The sequence below is a fragment of the Gambusia affinis genome, linkage group LG12 (assembly GCF_019740435.1).
Source record: "Gambusia affinis linkage group LG12, SWU_Gaff_1.0, whole genome shotgun sequence".
Lineage (NCBI taxonomy): Eukaryota > Metazoa > Chordata > Actinopteri > Cyprinodontiformes > Poeciliidae > Gambusia > Gambusia affinis.
In genome coordinates this window covers 21,570,474-21,590,086 of record NC_057879.1, presented here as the reverse complement: position 1 = coordinate 21,590,086, position 19,613 = coordinate 21,570,474, and the positions used below count along the sequence as shown (strand labels likewise).

Genomic DNA, 19,613 nt, shown 5'->3' with positions numbered 1-19,613 from the left:
AAATCCATAAGCATTAACACCGGGGACTCTGTTTTTCTTTCCCACTGGTAGTATTTCTGGAGCAATGCTTCTCTGTGGTATTGATGTCAGAAACAGAAAATTAATTCTCATCCTTTCTAGTATAAAATGTACTCCAAGCACAGTGTTTGTGAGCTTAGCAGTGTCTGTTTCCTACAAAAAGGCCACTGAAGCATCATTTGCTCCCAATACTTTCCAAGTTTGGAGTTTTGTGTTCTTTTTCCATCTCTCTTTCATGTCACATTTAAAGCAGATGGTCTGCCGGCGGTTTCTAACTCTAAAAAGTGAGTCATTCCTTTAAATTGTTGCCACATATCTAACGTAGTACTAAATTACAATTTCCTCTCACATCTTAAAACGCTTCAAAAGACCAGATAAAAACTCTTCTGTTGCCATTTTATTGTGTAAATATCCTTGCCTGGATTGTCACTTCAAGTTATCTTTGAGGAAAGAATAAAACAAAAACAATTCGTGTCACATTCCTGAAGCTATAAATAACTGGGACCAGGCTGGAAATTTAATGAGGTCCCACAGAGAGGAGCTTGAGGTGTACCACAGTTTTTTAATAGGAGAAAATCCACTTTTCCACCTGACCGAGCACAAGGCCCTTCCTAACTGAATTTATCCTGAAAAACAGGCTTTAGAGAGTCGTCTTTATTTCTCATCTCGCATCTTGGGTTATATCAATCAGCTTGGTCTGAGTTTCCACTGAGACTCATGTGGACAAACTGTCCAGGCAGAGCCCAAACACAGCAGGGTATTACTTGGAGACAACAAAAATGTGAAAGTTTCACATAAATAGCTAAGACTTTTCACAATAACAAATTTTGCTGGACAATAAATTATTCCAGAAACTGCTGTGACAAACAATAATTTAGTTGTTTTGAGACCATTTTCAAGTGATATATTCAAAATGGCATAATAATTCAAGTCCACCATTTCAAAATCCAGCAAACTTTAATGTTGTAAAGAACCCTTAAAATAAATTGACTTTATTTTAAATATCCAAAATAACCAAAACAGAAGCCATTTATAAGATGGATTATGAAGTGTCTAAACAAAACTGCCCTTTAAATATGGTCAGAATTGAAATGATGAAACATATTTAAATTGTTTTTAATTTTGCGATTAATTAATTGATAGTTTATTGCAAAAAGCCTGTAAATAACTAAGATTGTTTTACAGATGCTGTTGATTAATGTCTGATGAGCAGAGGTGCTGCAGATGAATGAAATCGCAGCAGAAAAACTGTTGCTGGAGCCACTTCCTGGGGCTGGAGTGTGTTTCACAGGGATGACAGCCGGCGCCATGCCGGAGTGCTGGGATTTTCCTCCCGTTTACACCATGGCAACAACAGCAGTGCATCGTCCATCAGTGGCTCTTTAGTGCAGCCCTGAACATTTCAGAGCGCAGCTTACCAAGGAGGAGAGGACGTTATCAGGAAGAGGAAATAAAACTGGTTCAGTTTGGTCTGTTTTGAATATTCATGGAGAAAAAAGCACTGCTAAACATGCAGCTTATTCTAATCGGGCACGTCAAAGGGTAACAAATCAGAGGATGAACGGACGACAAATAGACTAGAACATTTACATCAGTGGCATCCAAACTTTTTGTAACATGGGTCAAAATCCCAAAGTTGAAATTACTCAGGGGCAAAATTTTATTTTTTCTCCCCCAATTGAAAAATTATTGTTGAGAATTATTTATCTTTTACCTGCAAAATAACAAATAAACTGTAATATTTTACATTTACCCTAAGATTTACAGCCACTTAAATTTTTAGGCTTATTATTTTCCATTTTTGAAGTCCATAAAATGTTTTTAAATACAATTTTTCTTCTGCAAACTTTGCTGTATTTAGCCAAATATAATGAATGGGTGTGACCAGGTCTAATTTTAGTAAAAACTCACCAGTTTGTGGCACGACTCATTATGAGATGAAAATGTAAAAAAAGAGGATATAACCATCATCACTTAATTGTTTTTTAACACCTAAATGATGCGATTTACAAAATAGTGATGTGTCAAAGCTTAATGCGTTGTAGTATTTGACAGTTTACAATGGGAATCCATAATGTGTCCAGAACCTTAGATGGTAAAAGAATATGTTTAAGCTCCTGTTTTCAACCTTTTAAAGTACATTTAAAGATCCTGCAGGGAATCCACAGAATAATACTTTTTAAATATTATACTTTCACAATGTAAGAGTCAGTTCTTTTAAAACACACAGCGATTAGAAATTATTTTTCCTAAAAATAGATCATTTTCTGAAACTAAAATCCAGCCTGGCCAGTGGATTTTTGTGGAAGACGGGAATGTTCTTGTGAAGATAAAAAATCATGAATCGTCCTTAAAATAAAGTCAAGCTTACATGGTTTAACTTATTCAGATGTATTCAGTCATTTTAAGAACAATTATTTGGTGTAAAACCATCATTCCCTGAAAGAAGTTGAGCTTCGACTTCAGTGGCTCCGTTTAGTCGCTGCTCCCACAGTCAGGGAGTCGCTGTGTCAACCTGTTGGAATCCAGTTCAGAAATAAGAAATATCCAAATGTTGCAAATTGCAGCCAAATCGCACGTTTATTTCTTCGATAAATAAATGAATGGTGCAGCAGCTATAAGGAGAACTGGCTCCATCAGATTTGCGGGTTGTAACAATAGGGGAAGACTCTGAAATCATGCCGTCACCACAATTTCCATTTTCCTCACAAAGAACCGATTCATTCTGGAGTGATCATGTTGTGAAATTTTTCCTTTATTTAATTGGATTAACACGGTTTATCTAGAATATGAAAGCTGTTTATTGATATATTCCCAGGCTAAACCTTTGCTTTGTGTGTTTTCATGTTACGTCCGAGTACGTTCCAAGGACGTGCGGAACATGAGGAGGCTGACCTGTTCTTTCCTGGCCGGGGTGCTGTGTCCAACTGCAGCTGGGAGCTGCTCCGGCTGGTTCTGGGGCGAGGCAGGGTCCGCCGCTGCTTTACTTTTCTCCTTCTCTGCCTCCTTCTTCGCCTGTGGCTGGTTGGCCTCAGAGTCTGCACCCGATTCAGTTGTCATGGTAAATCACACTGCAGTGGAGGGGAAAAGCAGAGGACAGGAGAAAACCCTGAGTCAGACAACAGTTTTTGAAATGATAAAGTGCCTCTTTAAAGGCCTGTGCACAGATGAGCTTCCCTCTGATGCAAATGCAGGGATGCCTAAATATTGGCTGACAGCAGAAAAAAAGACCAGACAGACATTTTTAAAGTGTCTTTTTGATGATGCCTGCCATTTGGTTTGCACAAAGGTTTTCTTGCTGAAATAGGGCCAAAACACAGGAGCTATAGGCTTTAAACTCAGTTAGGAATCTTGAATCTATATTGGTAATAATGCTAGTATTAGCATGTTGCTACCAGTAGCAAACATTACCCATCCCATTTAACTTAAGTTTAGGTATTAGCCTTCTATTGCCACTAATAACCTGGTAACACTATCTGCTATGTCAAACACAGCTCATGATACAGTCATGCTCTTTTTACGTCAACTGTCATTAGCTAACATGCCACAAATTAAATAATAATATCCTAGCTAACAGCTGTAGTATTCTAGCAAGCAAATACTGTTAGATATAGCATCCTAACTAGCAGTAGCTAGCATGCTAACAGAAATGTATAGAATACCTTTAGCTGCATTAGGATGTTAGCTAGCACCTTCTAAGCTAACACACGACAAATGTCTCCTGTCAGACTTTTAAAAGTTAAAACTCAGTATGTTATCCCATCTATTAATCTACTAGCAGTTTATATAACATCAGTTTACATTACAAAACTGAACTAAAATTATTTCAAAGTTTATGAATTGCAAACGGCAAAAACTAATTTGTTCATGTAAACAAGATTGGCTCTAAATGCATATATTTACCTGTACACTAGAAGGCTTGATTATACCAGATTAACCATTTCTTTGCCATATAAAACTCTCTTTATATTTGGAAAACAATAACAATTTGAGCATATTATGGATGTCAAACCTTATTTGATTTTGAATAAGCACAAAACAGTGAATCAAAGCAAATGTTTTGAAGTGTTTTGTGAAGACTTGAGGATCACCGAGATCAGAGATCATTAAGGGAACGTTCACCAATTTAGATTTGTGACCAGTTATTAAGTACTTCTCCTCTAATTCACTCATGAATACAAATTAATTACTTCAAAGCAAATTAAATAAAATGAAAAGATGGACTTGTCTTTCAATCATATAAGAAGATAGAGAGGAAAAGAGGACAGAAGGACAATTTGTGAAAGGACATATGAACGGACAGATAGGTAAATGGATGCATAAATTAACAGATCATTTATTGAGAATAAATAGTGAATAAAAATCAAGGAATACAAATATTTTAAAATAGTTTCTTCTCTTTTTTCTTCGGAAAACCCCAAATATAAAACTCCAGACTTTTCCAAAGCATCATCTATTTTTGGTCGTTTTAAAACCAGACATGTTCCATACAAAAAGCATTTGCAGTATTTTTAGAAATTATTACAAAATTAGTTTACAATAGACTTAGTCTTTGTGTATCATCACTATTTCCCGTGTGAGAAGAATAAAGAACATGCTAAACACACTGTTTATGAGCCCTTACTGTGCAGAATGTTTACCTAAAGGAATCTGAAGTATCGTCTTTCATCGTTTAACCTTTTCTTTTCTGAAACACCAACAGGCACAGATGTGGCGAGAAGACCTTCAATCCTGGTTTTCGAGAAGCCAGTACAGATCTCAGTAAGCTGCTGGAGCGAGGGAGGGGTGTGTTTCTGTACCCCTGTGTGTTGCTTCACACTCCACATCTATGCTGGGGTTGGTAGTACAAATGCCTGTCATTCTGCTGCTGGCCTGTTTCTCCCACAGCTCTATTTATAGGGACGTGTTTTTACCCTCGGGCTGGGAGGACCTCTGACTTCCAGCCGTCAACAACACTTTGGATTGAGGTGATCCCCGAAAATGTCAGCCTACACGTCAAAACCCAGAAGGGCCTGAATATTTTTTAAATGATGCAGGAGTAGCAACTACATCTCATCAATTTTGGCCATCTTCAATCCATGAATTCATTATGCTACACATTAATTTGGTTCATCTTACTCACTTCATGTTGTGTAATGGAGGATTATTTTTAAAGACATGTTCCTTAATGAGCTACTTCCTTAAATCCCACAGGAATTAATTAAAACAAGGATTGTTTGGAATCAAGAAGTTAAAGAACATGACTACAGCAAGCGATTAAACATTGACTGAAAGTAGAAATAAATTTTGAGTCTTGAGGGAAGCCAGAAGTATGAGTTTTCATTTCCAAGGGTCAGTGAACGCAACATGCTGATCTGACTCTTGTCAACCTTTAATGCTATAAAACCCCTATAAAGATTACTGGAACCAGACAGCAGGCCTGGCAACAATCAATGCGAAGGAATCACTGAGCCAAAAGATCCACAATCCAACCCCGACTTTCAAAAAACAAAAAAATAAAAATTTAAGGCAGCACTGAGATGAACTCAGTCAAAATTAGCAATCATAGCTTCTGCTTCGTCGTGTCACGTAGAAACCAGCTGACAGTCGACCTTTGCATCTATTAACCCCCGCAAGAAACGGGAACTATGAAGGGAGGGGTGAGAGGAACATCTTAGCACCATAGAAATTGAAGAAGAATACGTTCAGTCACTGGTGACAGGCGCTCTTCACAGGGCCACACAAGAGCATGAACACTAGTCCAGTGTGTTGCTCCTCGCCATGGGACCGCCGAATACATTGTGCACTGAAAAGCTGCATTCACAACGAATTTAATGCCTTTGATTACAGACGATTGTTCAATATTAAGTACAGACAAAGGTAAATCTAGTAAATGCTTGCTTGAGAAAACATTAACATGTAAGTTTACTGAATGTTTTGCTGTTTTGAAGCTTCTCAAGAACACAGGAAAGTTTCACAGCTAATTAACTCGGTTTATAATTGTGGAAAGGAAACTCTACTTATAAAAGAAGAACAACTATTTCTACAGCTTATGAATTAAAGCGGTCCTGTTTGGTTCGCTTTAACTGAACTCTGGTTTGTTTTTCTGGATGGTTTGGTTTGTTTGGGGAGGCGTGATTGTCTAATCGAACTCTGATGCGGACCAAAAAAAAAAAAAAACACTCTCGTTCGTATAAAAACCTCGGTCTCTTATGTGAACGCCAAGTGGACCAAGTCTACAGGTACAGCGCAAGGCATTCTGGGTAAATACACCAAGATGTTCAGGTTATTAAAACGTTATCTGCATCATTCCTTTTGGTGTTACAAGAACGCAAACAGAGAAGAGACAGATGTCACCTTCAAAATAAAAGCAGTAAACACTTTAAGGAGATTTAATTAAAGATCTTTGCTGCTGACCGTTTATTGTGCCCCAGAGGTTTATATAGGACCAAATAGGATTAAATGAATCCGGCGCATTATTCACTCATTTGGAAGCAATAAGATTGCAGTTGATCTTTTCCCCTACACTCTGCTGCCGCAGCTTAAATCCAACATTGACAACTTGCATGGAGACTTTTGGCATTAACTGACTGACTTCTCCTGAGTCGGTGTGTCCTAATTGTAAGTTGGTTGTTGAAGCAGGACCAGAGGAAGCAGATAGTGGATAATACTCCTCTGATGAGACTTATCCACGTTAACAGGAGGAGCAAATTCACAGTGACTGGCGCCACTGACACGCCATTAGCTGGACGTCATGTTAGTGTCCTTCCTAACGCTGCGGCGGAGGCTGATCGGAATGAAGCTCCATTACATAACTGGACACAGACACTAAATGTGCCGTCCATGCATGTAAACCTCCATTTTAAGCTCCACTTGCGATTGTTCTGCATACTGCTGGAAAGCGGCCCGTCGCGTGCGTGTCAACCCGCATGCGTTCATGTGAGGAACATGGGCGCTGCCATCTGTGCTGGCCGCCATTAGGCAACCAAGTCACAGCTGGACTGGTCTCTGCCAATCCAGCCCTCCACCCCAGCAGGAGGGGGAGAATACTTGTAGTTTTTTGACACGCTCAGGCCCATCCTGGGCAGGCCTGAAGTCCATGTTGAGACCCCGTCTGCATGGCTGCAGGACGGACAGCTGTCACACCAAACGGCTGCTGTAACAGGAAACCACCAGGCTGCGCTGGACGCTCAAATATGACAACTGTTCAGCAGCCAAAGGTCTGCAAAACTCTTTCTTAAATAAGTGCAACACTTATTGGAAACAAGGTTAATTTGAAATATTTGTTAGCTTTACTGATAAATATAAATACAGCTCTGGAAAAAATGGATCCACTGCATTAAACTCCATTGAAAATCAAAAACTGATTATAGTCCCAAACCTGCAGATACATTTCAAAAAGTTAGACAAGCAACAGGCCTGTCGATATAAAATGTCCCAAACGTTATTGCGACAAAGAATAATATTGTTGTTTTAAGAACATTTTAAAGTAAACTATTGTTAATAGCATAATAATGCAAGTACGCCCAAGAATCGAGCATTAAGACCTGCTCCGTGAGCGAAACCTTAAATAACCTCCAGGCACCTCTATAGTTCAGTCCTGCCTATTTAAACTCAGATTTAAAACAACTCAGGCCGGTTTTCAGCGCAGTAAAGGGAACTTTCTATAAAACCAGCAAAGGTAATTAATTACTCAATCACGGCTAAACACAGGGAAAAGTGATTCAGCAGAAAAACCTGCAGGGCTTTCTCCACACAGTCAAAAAAAAGTTCACTGGGAATTTATGGAAACCATTCCTGCAGTAGCCTGGCTTTAAATAAGGAACCAGCAAAAAGAAAACAGAGTCTAGATGAATGAATGAATGAATGAATGAATGAATGAATGAATGAAGGGATGAGCAGCCGGTCAGAAGGATAGACGGGTGGATTAGACTTTTACAAAATGGGATAAGAAAAGTATCTGAATATACAAATGTTTCTCTACAAACTTTTGCAGGGGTTGAAAACAACAACAACAAAAAAAACCAATTCTGTTTTAAATCAGTTAGGACTGCAAAGATTACTCATTTTCATTAAACGCAAGAATAACAATTTTTTAAATTATTTATTGGCCGCACAATACAAATGGTGTGGATGCCAGTAAAATAGTTAAAAAAGACATTTTATTCCCAAACCAGATGCTGAATTTAGTGACTTAAATGCTGAATCTCTTTGCGGTGGACTACGAACAGCGTGATGATAGAAAAGATGAGACGATAATCTCGGTTAATCACAGTTGAGAAATCATCACAATATTTTCCAACAACATCCCAGTTGCATATTTTCCTACTAGTGTGCAGCTATAAAACTTTTATTGTCATAATCTGAATTTCCATCACGTTTCTTCCCAGATTGAGTTGAGAAATGTCACCAAAGCAAAAGCCATTTAACTTTTAGAATTTAAAAAGCTAAAAAATGTAAGAATGTTGCATTTCTTACAATATTAGCAGAATACTGGCAACTAGAATGTATAAATTCAGCCATGTGATTAATATCTACACAATGAGTCAGATGGATGGTGGTTTTTAAATCAGTCAAACTTTCATTAGGCTGCTCAGTTGAATTTCTGCTGTCGGGCTGTAAAAACCAGTCTGACACTGGGACTGAAAAACAAACCATCAACAGTGAACCCTCACAACTGGATGCCGCTGCTCTGCAGAGGAAAACCTACCATCTAACCAGACTGACGAGAGTAAGTCTGATGAGACTTCAGATACATCCAGAATCATGAAGGCTGTGCAGCAAGTTGGCACAGACAGAATGTCTTGTTTGCTTTCCCACACAGTTAACGGCCTTTTAACACACGACACGGACAAAGCTGCACATTTGCAAGCAGCTCATAAACACTGCAGCTGCTTTTCTCCACAGCTGCAAGAATACAATGGAAGGAGAGCAAAATATTCTCACTTAAAAATAAATAAATAAATAAATAAATATATAAAGAGCAACACTGGTGATGATGTTTGTCCTACAAGTTTCAAGCAAGAATCTGAAAAGTAACTAAACTTGGCAACAGGTTCAATCCGGTCAGCCAGACAAAGCTGCTGTGTGTAAACACCAAAAACTAACAGTCTCCAAAAAGTTAATTAAGTTGAAAAAAAAGAGCTTATTTGGGTATTTGTTCCCCAGATTTTTGCTCTAACTGAATCCAGACATGTTAATTTGAGGCTGTGCCCAAACAGACTTGGAGTGGCACTTCTAAGAGCACATTTTCAGGGAAGGCAGTCTGGTCACATGAAGGTGACTCAAAGCAGAGCGCTGTTTTTGCTGAGGAGGCCATAAATCCTGTCAGCTCACATTGCTGCGTTTACATTCTTAGCATTGCTGATTTTTGCACCGAGGCGTTTAGGGGTTCAACAGGGAGCCAATTCAAGCCGACTGCGTGTCGGAGGGAATGTGGAGGATCGCAGTCGACTCCATTCAGTCCAGCTGCTCGAATGTTTAGACAAAGAAAAAAAAAGTCTGTTTCTATGCAAGATTAGAGGTGTGGATTTAAACATTGATGAGAAGCCAGTAACTTCTTACAGAGGAGTTGAGAGACGCCAGAAGGCTTTACACATTTCATAAGATTAACTATGAGTAATCTGGAAATCAGCTGTGACCTCACCGCTAACACCGTCAGCTGTTATGAAGAATAAAAAGCATTTCAGGGAAAGTTTAGCTCATAAGAGAAACAGAAAATAACAAGAAATCTGAGTATTAGGGCCCCCCTAAGAAAATACAATTATTATAACTTTATTCACATATTTCAACTTTATCCTCGTAATACTACAACTTTTTCCTCATAACGTGATTTTTTTTCTCGTACGAGTTTATCCTTGTAATTTAGTTTTTTCCATTTTGTTTTTAGCATAGCCCTAATAATCCTTCGTATTAATCCTCTGTGGGGTTGTGAAAAGTATTCTCACCCCTACAGGTTTCCACTGTTTTAGTTTTGTGTTTTAAGATTAAAAAGTAGAAAAGGCAGTTTTAAAATAAAGATTTGCTAAGGAGAAAAGCTCTGCAAGCCAAACCAGCTCCATGTGAGGAAATATAAACCACAACATGATCATTTGCTGAATATCTAAAAATGCAAGGGCTTGGCCACAGCTTCTCATAAATTTAAATACAAATTGCGGAGCACATATTATTTCAGCTGTGTGCGTCGGTAAACTGCTCTTTCAACAAAATGTTTACCTTTACAACATTTTACCAAAATACCTGATTAATGCACTGCTAGTAATCAATGTATTAACTAGGCATGTTAGCTATTTTTACTGTAAAAATATAAATACAAAAGGAAGTAAATTTATATTGCATGTCACATATTTGTGTTTTAATACTAAAAAAGAGGATTAGGGTGCTTCGTTATTGTAACCAAGAACCTCTGGACTGTTACAATGTATTTAATACACTCTGCAGAGCTTCTATAAATCTGTTGTAGTGAGTGCACGCTTGTCCTGTCATCTTTTTTTTTTTTTACAACAGAATGTCTTTCTTCAGTCAGAGGCTTCTTCAGAGCCACTGTGACACAAACTGCTACAGGAGTTCTTTCCTGCCCACAGCCATCCGCATCTACATTTAACTTCCCTTTGAGATTAATGAAGTATTTTTGAACTGAGTTGGCCGTCTGCACGGCGCAACCTGAGTGAATTAACCATTAAACCTCTCCAAACAAACCCCACAGTATTTCCTCTCCCCCTAGATTGCTACTGCAACAGTATGTCACCGTGCATTTTAATTGAATTGTCCAGGCGGAGGCCGGGAGCTGCTGCTTGCAGCCGAGCCTTCAGGGATGGAGGGATGCTAAAAGAGGATCCAGACCGTATCATCCTGCCGCCGTAGCCACGCCTACCGCACTGCAGATCAAAAACAGCCCAGTACGTCGCTTTAACCGGCAGTAATACACCACTTTCATCGCCCTAACTGTGTCAAAATCCAACATCCTCTCATTGCGACTCAGCTGCCTTCCGTATTTACACGTAAATCCGCGGTTAAAGGTGCAGGGAAAGCGGCGTTTTGCCTCCCACTGTCTGTCTCGAAACTTGAAAACGTTAGCTTACTTCACCGAGCCAGCCTCGGACTTTTTTCAACAAAATATTAGGCGCTGTGAGCAGCTAAAAAGCACCGTGTCACCTCTCTGTTTGGCACACACAGCCAAACTGAGGCGTATAAACATCAACAGCCCGTGTTTTCTGAGCAGAAGAGCCGCGACCACTCGACTTTTCCCCGTCTGAATACAGTGAAAATACTCCACATCATGTTGTATCATGTGTCATCGTCCGCGGCGGCGGCGGCCGTGACCAGAAACAGGACATTTTTTAGAAGGACATAACGAACCGGGAACGTCTCATAAAACCAAACAAGGAGTTTAGAAAGAAAAAAAACAGCTAATATAACAGAGAGGTTGGTTACCAGACGAAGCGTCCTGTTCAGCTGGTTCTGGGAGCTGCATTCATTCAGAGTGGGCTTCTGTTTCCTGACAACGCCGCTAACTGTGCTGCAGTTCCCCTCCTCAGCAGCCTATCACACTCCTCTGTGTGGCTCAGAGTAGGATTGTGGGATATCAGGACAGCCAGGGCATTATGTTTGGCAGCACCACCAACAATTTGCCCACACTCTTTCCTTTTTGGCAGCTGAATTTCCATTAAATGGTGCCACATGTGTAGGGAAAGTGTTTTTGAGGGTTGAGCCGGCTGAGAAACGTCATAAATGCCCCCTTCCAGCAACAAACAGCTTTTGGTGGAGGCAATGAGATGACATGAGGGGGACTAATTAGAAGCAATTTCAATCCATAAATACCAAGATTAGATTTTGCAAAAAGGGCCAAGCTACATTGTTAGGGCGAATTCACATCAGTCCTGTTTAATCTGCTTTATTCATTTGCCTAGAAAGTCCACTTTCCTTGGGAAAGAGTGAATTGAACAAAACGAACTCTGGTCGCCTAAAAACCTCCGTCTTTGGTTGAAGTGAACTCTGGTGCAGTTCTGATGCATATGTGAATACCAAGTGGACCAGAGATCACTTTAAAAGCAGGAAGTAGATTATCACGCAGAGCATTCTGGATAAATACAACCTAAGGAAACTATTAGGTTGCTTAGGTTGTAATAATCCATTTCTGCACTAGCAGAAGAAATGGATTGTGGTAGAGAACTTCTATACTTCTTTGTATTAGATATGCACTTCCTTGATAGACTCTTCTTCTGTTAAATATCAACAAGTTTGACACACTACTACTGTGACATGAACAGTTTAAAATAAGTCTGCGGACAATGCTACATCCCGAGAGCGAATGTGCACATAGGTAAAACAGCAGCTTCAGGCACATGTTTGTTAAATTAATGTACTGCTAAACTGCCTACATGTCTTGTTTCTTCACACTGCAATCGTCCAATCCAATAAAAAGCACCAAACAAGACTTAATAACAGAACGAGCTGCTTGGTTTTGGCAGATAGGAACTGGCAAGTTTTTCATGGGCTCAACCCACAAACTCGGCTCTGCTGCTCAACCCACAAAACACAAATGTGGCCCCATTTAAGGGGGAATAAACAGGTTTCCCAATGGTAACAAATTTATTGCCAAGAAGCATTGTTGTAATAAAGAAATAATCAAAACAAACATACATTTTACTAATTTTTCTTGCTATCTATGGACACGCTGAGCAGACTAATTTATGGCATGGGGCCTGCTGCTTCTGTGGACAAAGACAGCTCCAGTCATGTCTATTTAGGGAAATGTGATTGGGTTAGACTGATTTATGTGTGGAATGTAGCAGGTAATTTCTAAAGTCAGTTATATCACTGAAGTTGGGGCTTATGAAGTAGCAGAAAAGAAAAACACACCGCTGAACCTTCTTCTCAATGTTTTCACATTGTAACCACAGACTTTGTTGTTTCCACACCCTGTCTATTGGGCTTCTTGTTCTTCATGATGCTGTTTGTTCTGGAATATTCTCTACGAAACCTCAGGCCATCACAGAACAGCTGGATTGTTACCAAGATTAAATTACACACAGGTGAACTCCATTTACTAATTAGGTGGCTACTGAGGGGAACTGGTTGCACTGGGTTGTATTTAGGATTATAAAGATTAAGGGGGCTAAACACAAATGTTCCCTGTTCAGATATTTATTTACAAAAACATCATTTTCTATTTGGTGCTAATACTCTACTGGGTGTTTTTGGTGTTTTTTTTTTGTTTGTTTTTTTAAATTGTGCTGGTTGATCATAAAAATCCCAATAAAAACACACAGAGGTTTGTTGTTGTAATGTAATTAGGGTGTCCAGTTACCCTAATTTGTCTGTTTTTCGACTGGTAAAGGAAACTAGAGAACCAAATGGGAAATGATGTAAACTGGGATCTGGACCCCCAAACTTTCTTGCTGTGTTGTGAAAACCAAGAGACCAAACGGCCCATCTGCAGAAACACTTGCTTGACGTTCTGATTCCATTAAATAGTCGATACGACTCTCTGGAAACAAAATGTTTTCTCCAATGTGATCCGTTACCATTCAAACAGCTCAGTCCACTGCGTTTGAGACATAACGAAACATGAATCAGAATCACCTATTACAAATGTTTAAATAGTTGTTTAAAATTCATTTTTTAACAAAAAACATTGATAAATTCCAGTCCCTCATAGTTGCAATTCAGTTATTTTCTGAGATTGTTTTCTAAACTTTACATAAATCAGAAAATCTTGAGCATTGATTTGCTTTCTTGAAGCATTTTTTAAAGAAATTTTTTTTTTTTTTTTTGCAAGAATCTAAAAATTGAGAATTTATGAATGCAGCTTAAATACAATATAATACTCTAAGCTAAATCCAACTTTAGGGGGTTTATTTATTTCATAATACAAAAACGTCCTTTTAAAGTTTGACATAAAATATGTGTCAATGGGATTTTTCTAATTTTTCATCATTTCATTAACTTTTTAATCCTGCCCGCACATAGATATTCAATATATATATTTTTAAACTTTAACCCTTTAAAGTGCCAGCTTAACAACTAAATTATTGGTAGATCTACAGTACATAAACTGTAGTAGCAGAGCATTCAAATGCACGTTAGTGGCACTAGAACGCTAGGGAGAGACAAAAACATAAAAATTCACCCTCCAAGCATATGGCTTGATCAAATTTTTGCACCAACATAGCTAAAGTTATGCAAATATGAAATAAAACAACAACTGTTAAGGGACCCAGGACCGTTAGTCGTATTTATCTCACAACAGGAGGTGGTTAACGCATAAGCATGTCTGTAGGAGGAAATAAACATCTGCTGCTCTCTGTTTCATATGACCATGTTTGTGTGGACGTAAAATCACAGAAGCGAGTTTTAATTAGAGTGTGGGCTGCTTCTTTTGAGGATTTTTGGGTCTCGCCCCTCGCCCCCACACGGCGGGAGCCCGCTCACTCTTCTGACTTCTCCTTCATCTAATTGCTTTCATGCGCTGCAGATTAAGCAGACACACCACCAGCCACGATCAGCAAAGCTTAAGATATTTCACTTCTGCAGATACAAATTCCTACAACAGTGACAGGGACCCGGGTTTGCTTTGCCGAAAGGCTTAGTGTAATAACAAATGCAGCGAAGCCACTATTCTGCAGCCTCTTATTATGTGTAGCAGGGCTGGAGCAGCCAGCTCAACCACAACAACAAAGTTTGTACAGAGAGGAAAAAACATAGAAGTTATAGATGTACGAAAACCAAGTTTAGCTCCTTAAACAGTTATGAAGGCAGAATTTCATATCTGGAGCTCCTGTAGCTTCAACAATAAGTGCAATTTTCTTTTGTTCAGACAGGAGATACCTGTGGGAGGCTGTCGAAATGATACCAGACTGTGTAATAACTGACTGAGCTTCCATCCTATAATATAATATGATACACCTATTAGCCACTTGAAAAGTATTCATGCCTTGTGATTTAACACAATTACCACAAGATATATTATATCGAACTTTTATGCTGTAAGCCAACACAAAATAGTGGGAAACTGTAATATAAAGAAATACAAGATCTTCAAAATTTCTTTTACTAATAAAAAATTTATTATCTTGATGCGTGTTTGTTTTCTGTCCCCTTTGTCATGATACCCCAAAATGAAATCCAGCATGCAAATTGACTTGCAAACCCACACTGTGCTTTAAACCAGACGAAACTAGAAGCTTTACGCAAAGAAACAGAACATGAGTTTAAAAAGGGGTGCCAATACTTGTGTAGGATGAAGTCTGCAAGCGTTCAGGTAACATACACCATCAACCTAATTTAATCAGACAGATTAAATTCGCTTGCCTCACCTTCAATCTCAGTTTCATCTTCCTACATTTGATTTACTCCCAAGACGTTTTGAGCCTCTGAGCAACAAAACCCACTTCACTGGCCTTTCTCTTTAAATTTCATGACATTTGCAACATCTGACGAAAGCAGAATCAGAAATCTTAAAAAAAAAATTGTTTTCTTTTTCAATTGAGGAAAAAAAATTTATCTACCCGTTTGGTCAGAAATGTTTTAGTTTATCAAAGTTACTTTAACTTTATGAGACAGAAACACTGAAAAAACAGCCTTGGAGAAGATAACGTTGGTTCAAAATCTTGAAGCAGAACATTTCTCGTTGTCATATGAGCTTAAATTAAAAACAGCAACATAAAAACAGACGTTAGGTACTGCATTACAAATGAAACATTACACCAAGTGCAGCCAAAAACAGGGTGATATAAGATGCCTGTAACTCAATGATCAGTTTTCAAAAACCCTGATGTTTCTATTTGCCAACATACGAGTCTCCATGAACTGTGAGTCAGCCATAACTAACAGCAGCAAATTTATCATGACTAACAAATTAATTTAATTTATTAAATGTTAATTATATCCAGCCATGCTTGCTCTCTACCTCAGAAATAAAAGCTGTCAACCGAACTGAAAGCATTAATAATTTAATGTGTGTTTTAAACATGATATAAACGTCCTTCTCACATGTTTTGTGTGAGCAATAATAATGAATATATTTTAAAAGTACGCTAAAGTTAGTAAAAACTAAAACTATTTTGCACTAAATTATTACACTTAATTAAGGAAGCAGTATTTAAGGACCCAATTACAAGTCCTTAAATATTGGGGGGTTTTATTATTTAAATAAAAAAAAGAAGAAAAAAATCAATATTTCTTTTTGTTTTATGATGATAACAATAATTTATATTTAGATTTTGTGTAAGCTAGAACGTTGTCCTATCATCCAACCATACAGAGTTTGATGTAGTTAAATTTAAAATTTCTTAGAGAAAGTAAACCAGCAGTTTCATGCAGATTCAATGCAGTATATATATATATATATATATATATATATATATATATATATATATATATATATATATATATATATATATATATATATATATATATATATATAAATATATATATATATATATATATATATATATATATATATAAAATAAAACCTTTTGGATTTAAAATGTGCTGTTATATTCACCTGTTTTATTTCCCCTCACATTATCAGGGTGTCTCTGATATCCTGTGGCTTTAGATGCTAAATGTTGTTATCATTGGTTTGCTTTACTCTCTAGCATAGTTCTAATTACTTGTGCTATCCAGGTCTGTTACATTATTCTTGTATTAATCACCACAGCCAAACAGATGATAAAGAGAAGAAGCCCTCAGATGGTTATGCGCTGCGTTGACTTGAAGCTGGACATCTCAAATCTTCTCATTTAATCACAAGTTCTGATTACATATCAGTTTGTAGCGTTCCACTCTAATTAAATGCCTTCACTTTATTTTCTGTTATTAATTAATGTTAATGTCTTAACCCTAAAAAACATATTTAAATGTCAATATGCTTTAGCTCATTGACAGAGTCACCTCACAATACAAATAAAATTTTAATATCTTGATTTGATTGAAACTGTTTGCAAGAACATCTATGAGTATTTCTATCACAGATTTAGTTGAAAAGCATTTCCTTCTCATCTGAAGCAAGAAGAAGGAAATCAAAGAGACTGCTAGTGCCAATCTAAAACTAAAACAAATGCCAGGGTTTACAATTGCAAATTTTATGTTTTATTTTCTTATAATAAGAATCGCACACCTTTCAGGTAGCTTATTTTTTTTGCTAATGCAACTTTCACTCCCAAATATCTTGCTAAAGTAAATTCTTGCAAGGTGATAAATCATCTAATGAAACTTTAATTAGGCTGATGACTGGACAGATAGCTGATAGCCAAAGAGAAATGTTTGCAACGTGCTGGGCTATATTTCTACTCTGAGATTGTGTCTTCTTTCTGTTGGACGTCTCTCTCTGAGATAAGTGTGCGTGGACGTTTATGACACGTCCCGGCTTGCAGGACAGAGCTTGGTCAGCAGAATGGTTAATTCCACACGAGACAGACAGCATGTGATCTCTGGACTCTTCTTAGCTTATGCGGTTGCTTATGTCTTCACTTTTTTCTGCTGCGTACAAAAGGCAGAAGTCATCTGTACCATGCAACGCTTACCCCAAAGGTTTTGAAATCTTGTATTTTCCAAAGAAATGTACATGGTGCCCTGGTTAAAGATTTATTAAACAAACATACTCAGCAGATAAATCAATTATAATTTGTTAGATATACGAGGTATTTGGCTGAGAAAGACATTTTTACTCTTTAGTTTCTGTAAACTTGTGGAAATGAGCAACGATGGGTAACCTTATGAACCTCATTAGGGTAATCTAATTTCCACAGCAGCGGACATTAGCCTTCAGCTGGCACCTGGTCAAAACATAATTATATGGAAGCGTGTTTCTGACAGTGTCAAACAAATAACCCATATGATCTAATTTTGAGGAACAGAAATATGCAGGCCAGCATTTCCTGCTCGTCCCTGAAGACTTTGTGAGGGTTATTCCAACTGTATATTCAATTAAATCCCAACACAAAATAATACTAGACGGCTCTCACACACAGAGCTACAGCCTTAAAGGAAAATGTCAATGCATTTACAGTTGCTAGGTCCGTTTTCAAGCTGTGAATGCAACACTAATAGTTAGGACTGATTTGTTTTGCTGCTAAATCAAAACAAATCAGTTCTAACTAAGTATTTGACTATTTAAATCAGTCAAATAGTTAAGACTGATTTGTTTTGCTGCTAAATCCTATCTTGAAGTCTTCTGGCTTCAGTTCCCAGTAAAAGACCATTATCCCCCACCGTCCAGCTTACAAAAGGCTGCGGATCAGCCCACATGCAGGAGAAATTAGAGCCTTATTTCAGTGTCTCTAACTGGGCCAAAGCTCCCAAATCAACCCCCAACCTCGACAACACCGTCATCCAATCAAACCTCACATTAGGCGACTCGTTCCAGCATTTCTACCCTTTTGCCCAAAGCGAAGGTCACATTCAGAGCTGCAGATGAATTCAGATTAGTTACAGACACTCCCTGCTCACGTTCAACAGATAGGAGGCATATCTTATCAGGAGCAATCAGAAATATGCTGTGCATTTGTAACCTTTGGAAAGTTCAAAGGTCATTATTTTCTAATTTACAATAAAATGGAAAGGGAGAAAATTTCTAGAAGCATCAGCACAAGCTTTTAGGGTTGAAACAATTAATCGAATTGATCATGATTAATCAGATTAATCGACTATTGAAATAATCAACTGATTTAGTAATCAATTAATCATTAACCAACGTAAAATGTGTAAAAATGTGATTTAAACAGAAAAAATAAAAGGTTACATGAAGATGTTTTCTGATGTTTGTGTGAATGGGGTTGAATCTCAACTAAGAGTAGCACTACTTCAACATATTTTTACTCAAGTAAAGGTAAAAAGTAGCAAAAAATTACTCAAGGAAGAGTAAAAAAGAATTTAAAAATTTGGTATTTTAAATACTGATCAAACATTATCATCAAACCAACAGGAAGTGAGGGAAAATCTGAATTATTCAACAATTGCTGCACAACATCCCATCTGAGGACGGAAATTAAGCTTCGCCTCTTGTCTTTAATCGCCACGTGTCAAGATGCTCTCACTCACTGTCGCTTTACAGCTGCAGCTCTATTGGGATGAATCGGATCAGCGCCGCTTTCAAGTGATCTAACAACGGTGGGAGATAAGAATCCTTCCAACAAGCTTATCAGTTCACTCAGCGAGATTGAGTCATAGATGTTATCCGCGTCTATGACTCGAGACAACAGGAACCGGAGACAATGACCAGAGACAATGACCAGAGCCGGGCGGCTTCATTTAGTGTGCAGAAAAAATATAAAATTTATTGAAACATCAGAGGAAGCAAGGAGACGGGAAAGGATAGAAATAAAAACAGGTGGGATACCAGGAAGGAATGAATAAAGAAGGGAAGGGAAGACAAAGAAAGAAATAAAAAGGTAAGGGGAAATAAAGGACTGGAGGAAGGAAAGAAGGGAAGGAAGAAACCGAAGGAACGAATGTTAGGAAGGAATGAAGGAAGGAAGGAAGGAAGGAAAGATGGAAAAAAGAAAGGAAGAACAGAAAGTAAAGGAAGACGAAAGGAAAGAAGGAAAGGAACGGAGGAAGGAAAGGCAAAAATGTAGGATGAAAGAAATAAAGAAGGGAGGGATAACAGGAAG

General features: G+C 38.0%; 1 protein-coding gene across 6 annotated transcripts in view; it reads right to left on the bottom strand.

The window, feature by feature from the left end:
• Positions 1-19,613, bottom strand: part of epb41l3b (erythrocyte membrane protein band 4.1-like 3b) — a 61,478-nt gene that overhangs the window by 37,819 nt on the left and 4,046 nt on the right. For 2 of the 6 annotated variants that reach the window (XM_044133627.1, XM_044133630.1), the window contains exons 1-2: positions 11,431-11,569; positions 2,914-3,089 (exon numbers count right to left, since the gene is read on the bottom strand). In XM_044133627.1, the coding sequence (XP_043989562.1) occupies positions 2,914-3,078 (165 nt within the window). In that variant the 5' untranslated portion in view covers positions 3,079-3,089; positions 11,431-11,569. Of the gene's footprint in view, positions 1-2,913; positions 3,090-4,658; positions 4,798-11,430; positions 11,572-19,613 lie in introns of those variants that run through there. The other 4 variants (XM_044133633.1, XM_044133629.1, XM_044133628.1 and 1 more) reach the window with 4 other exon arrangements.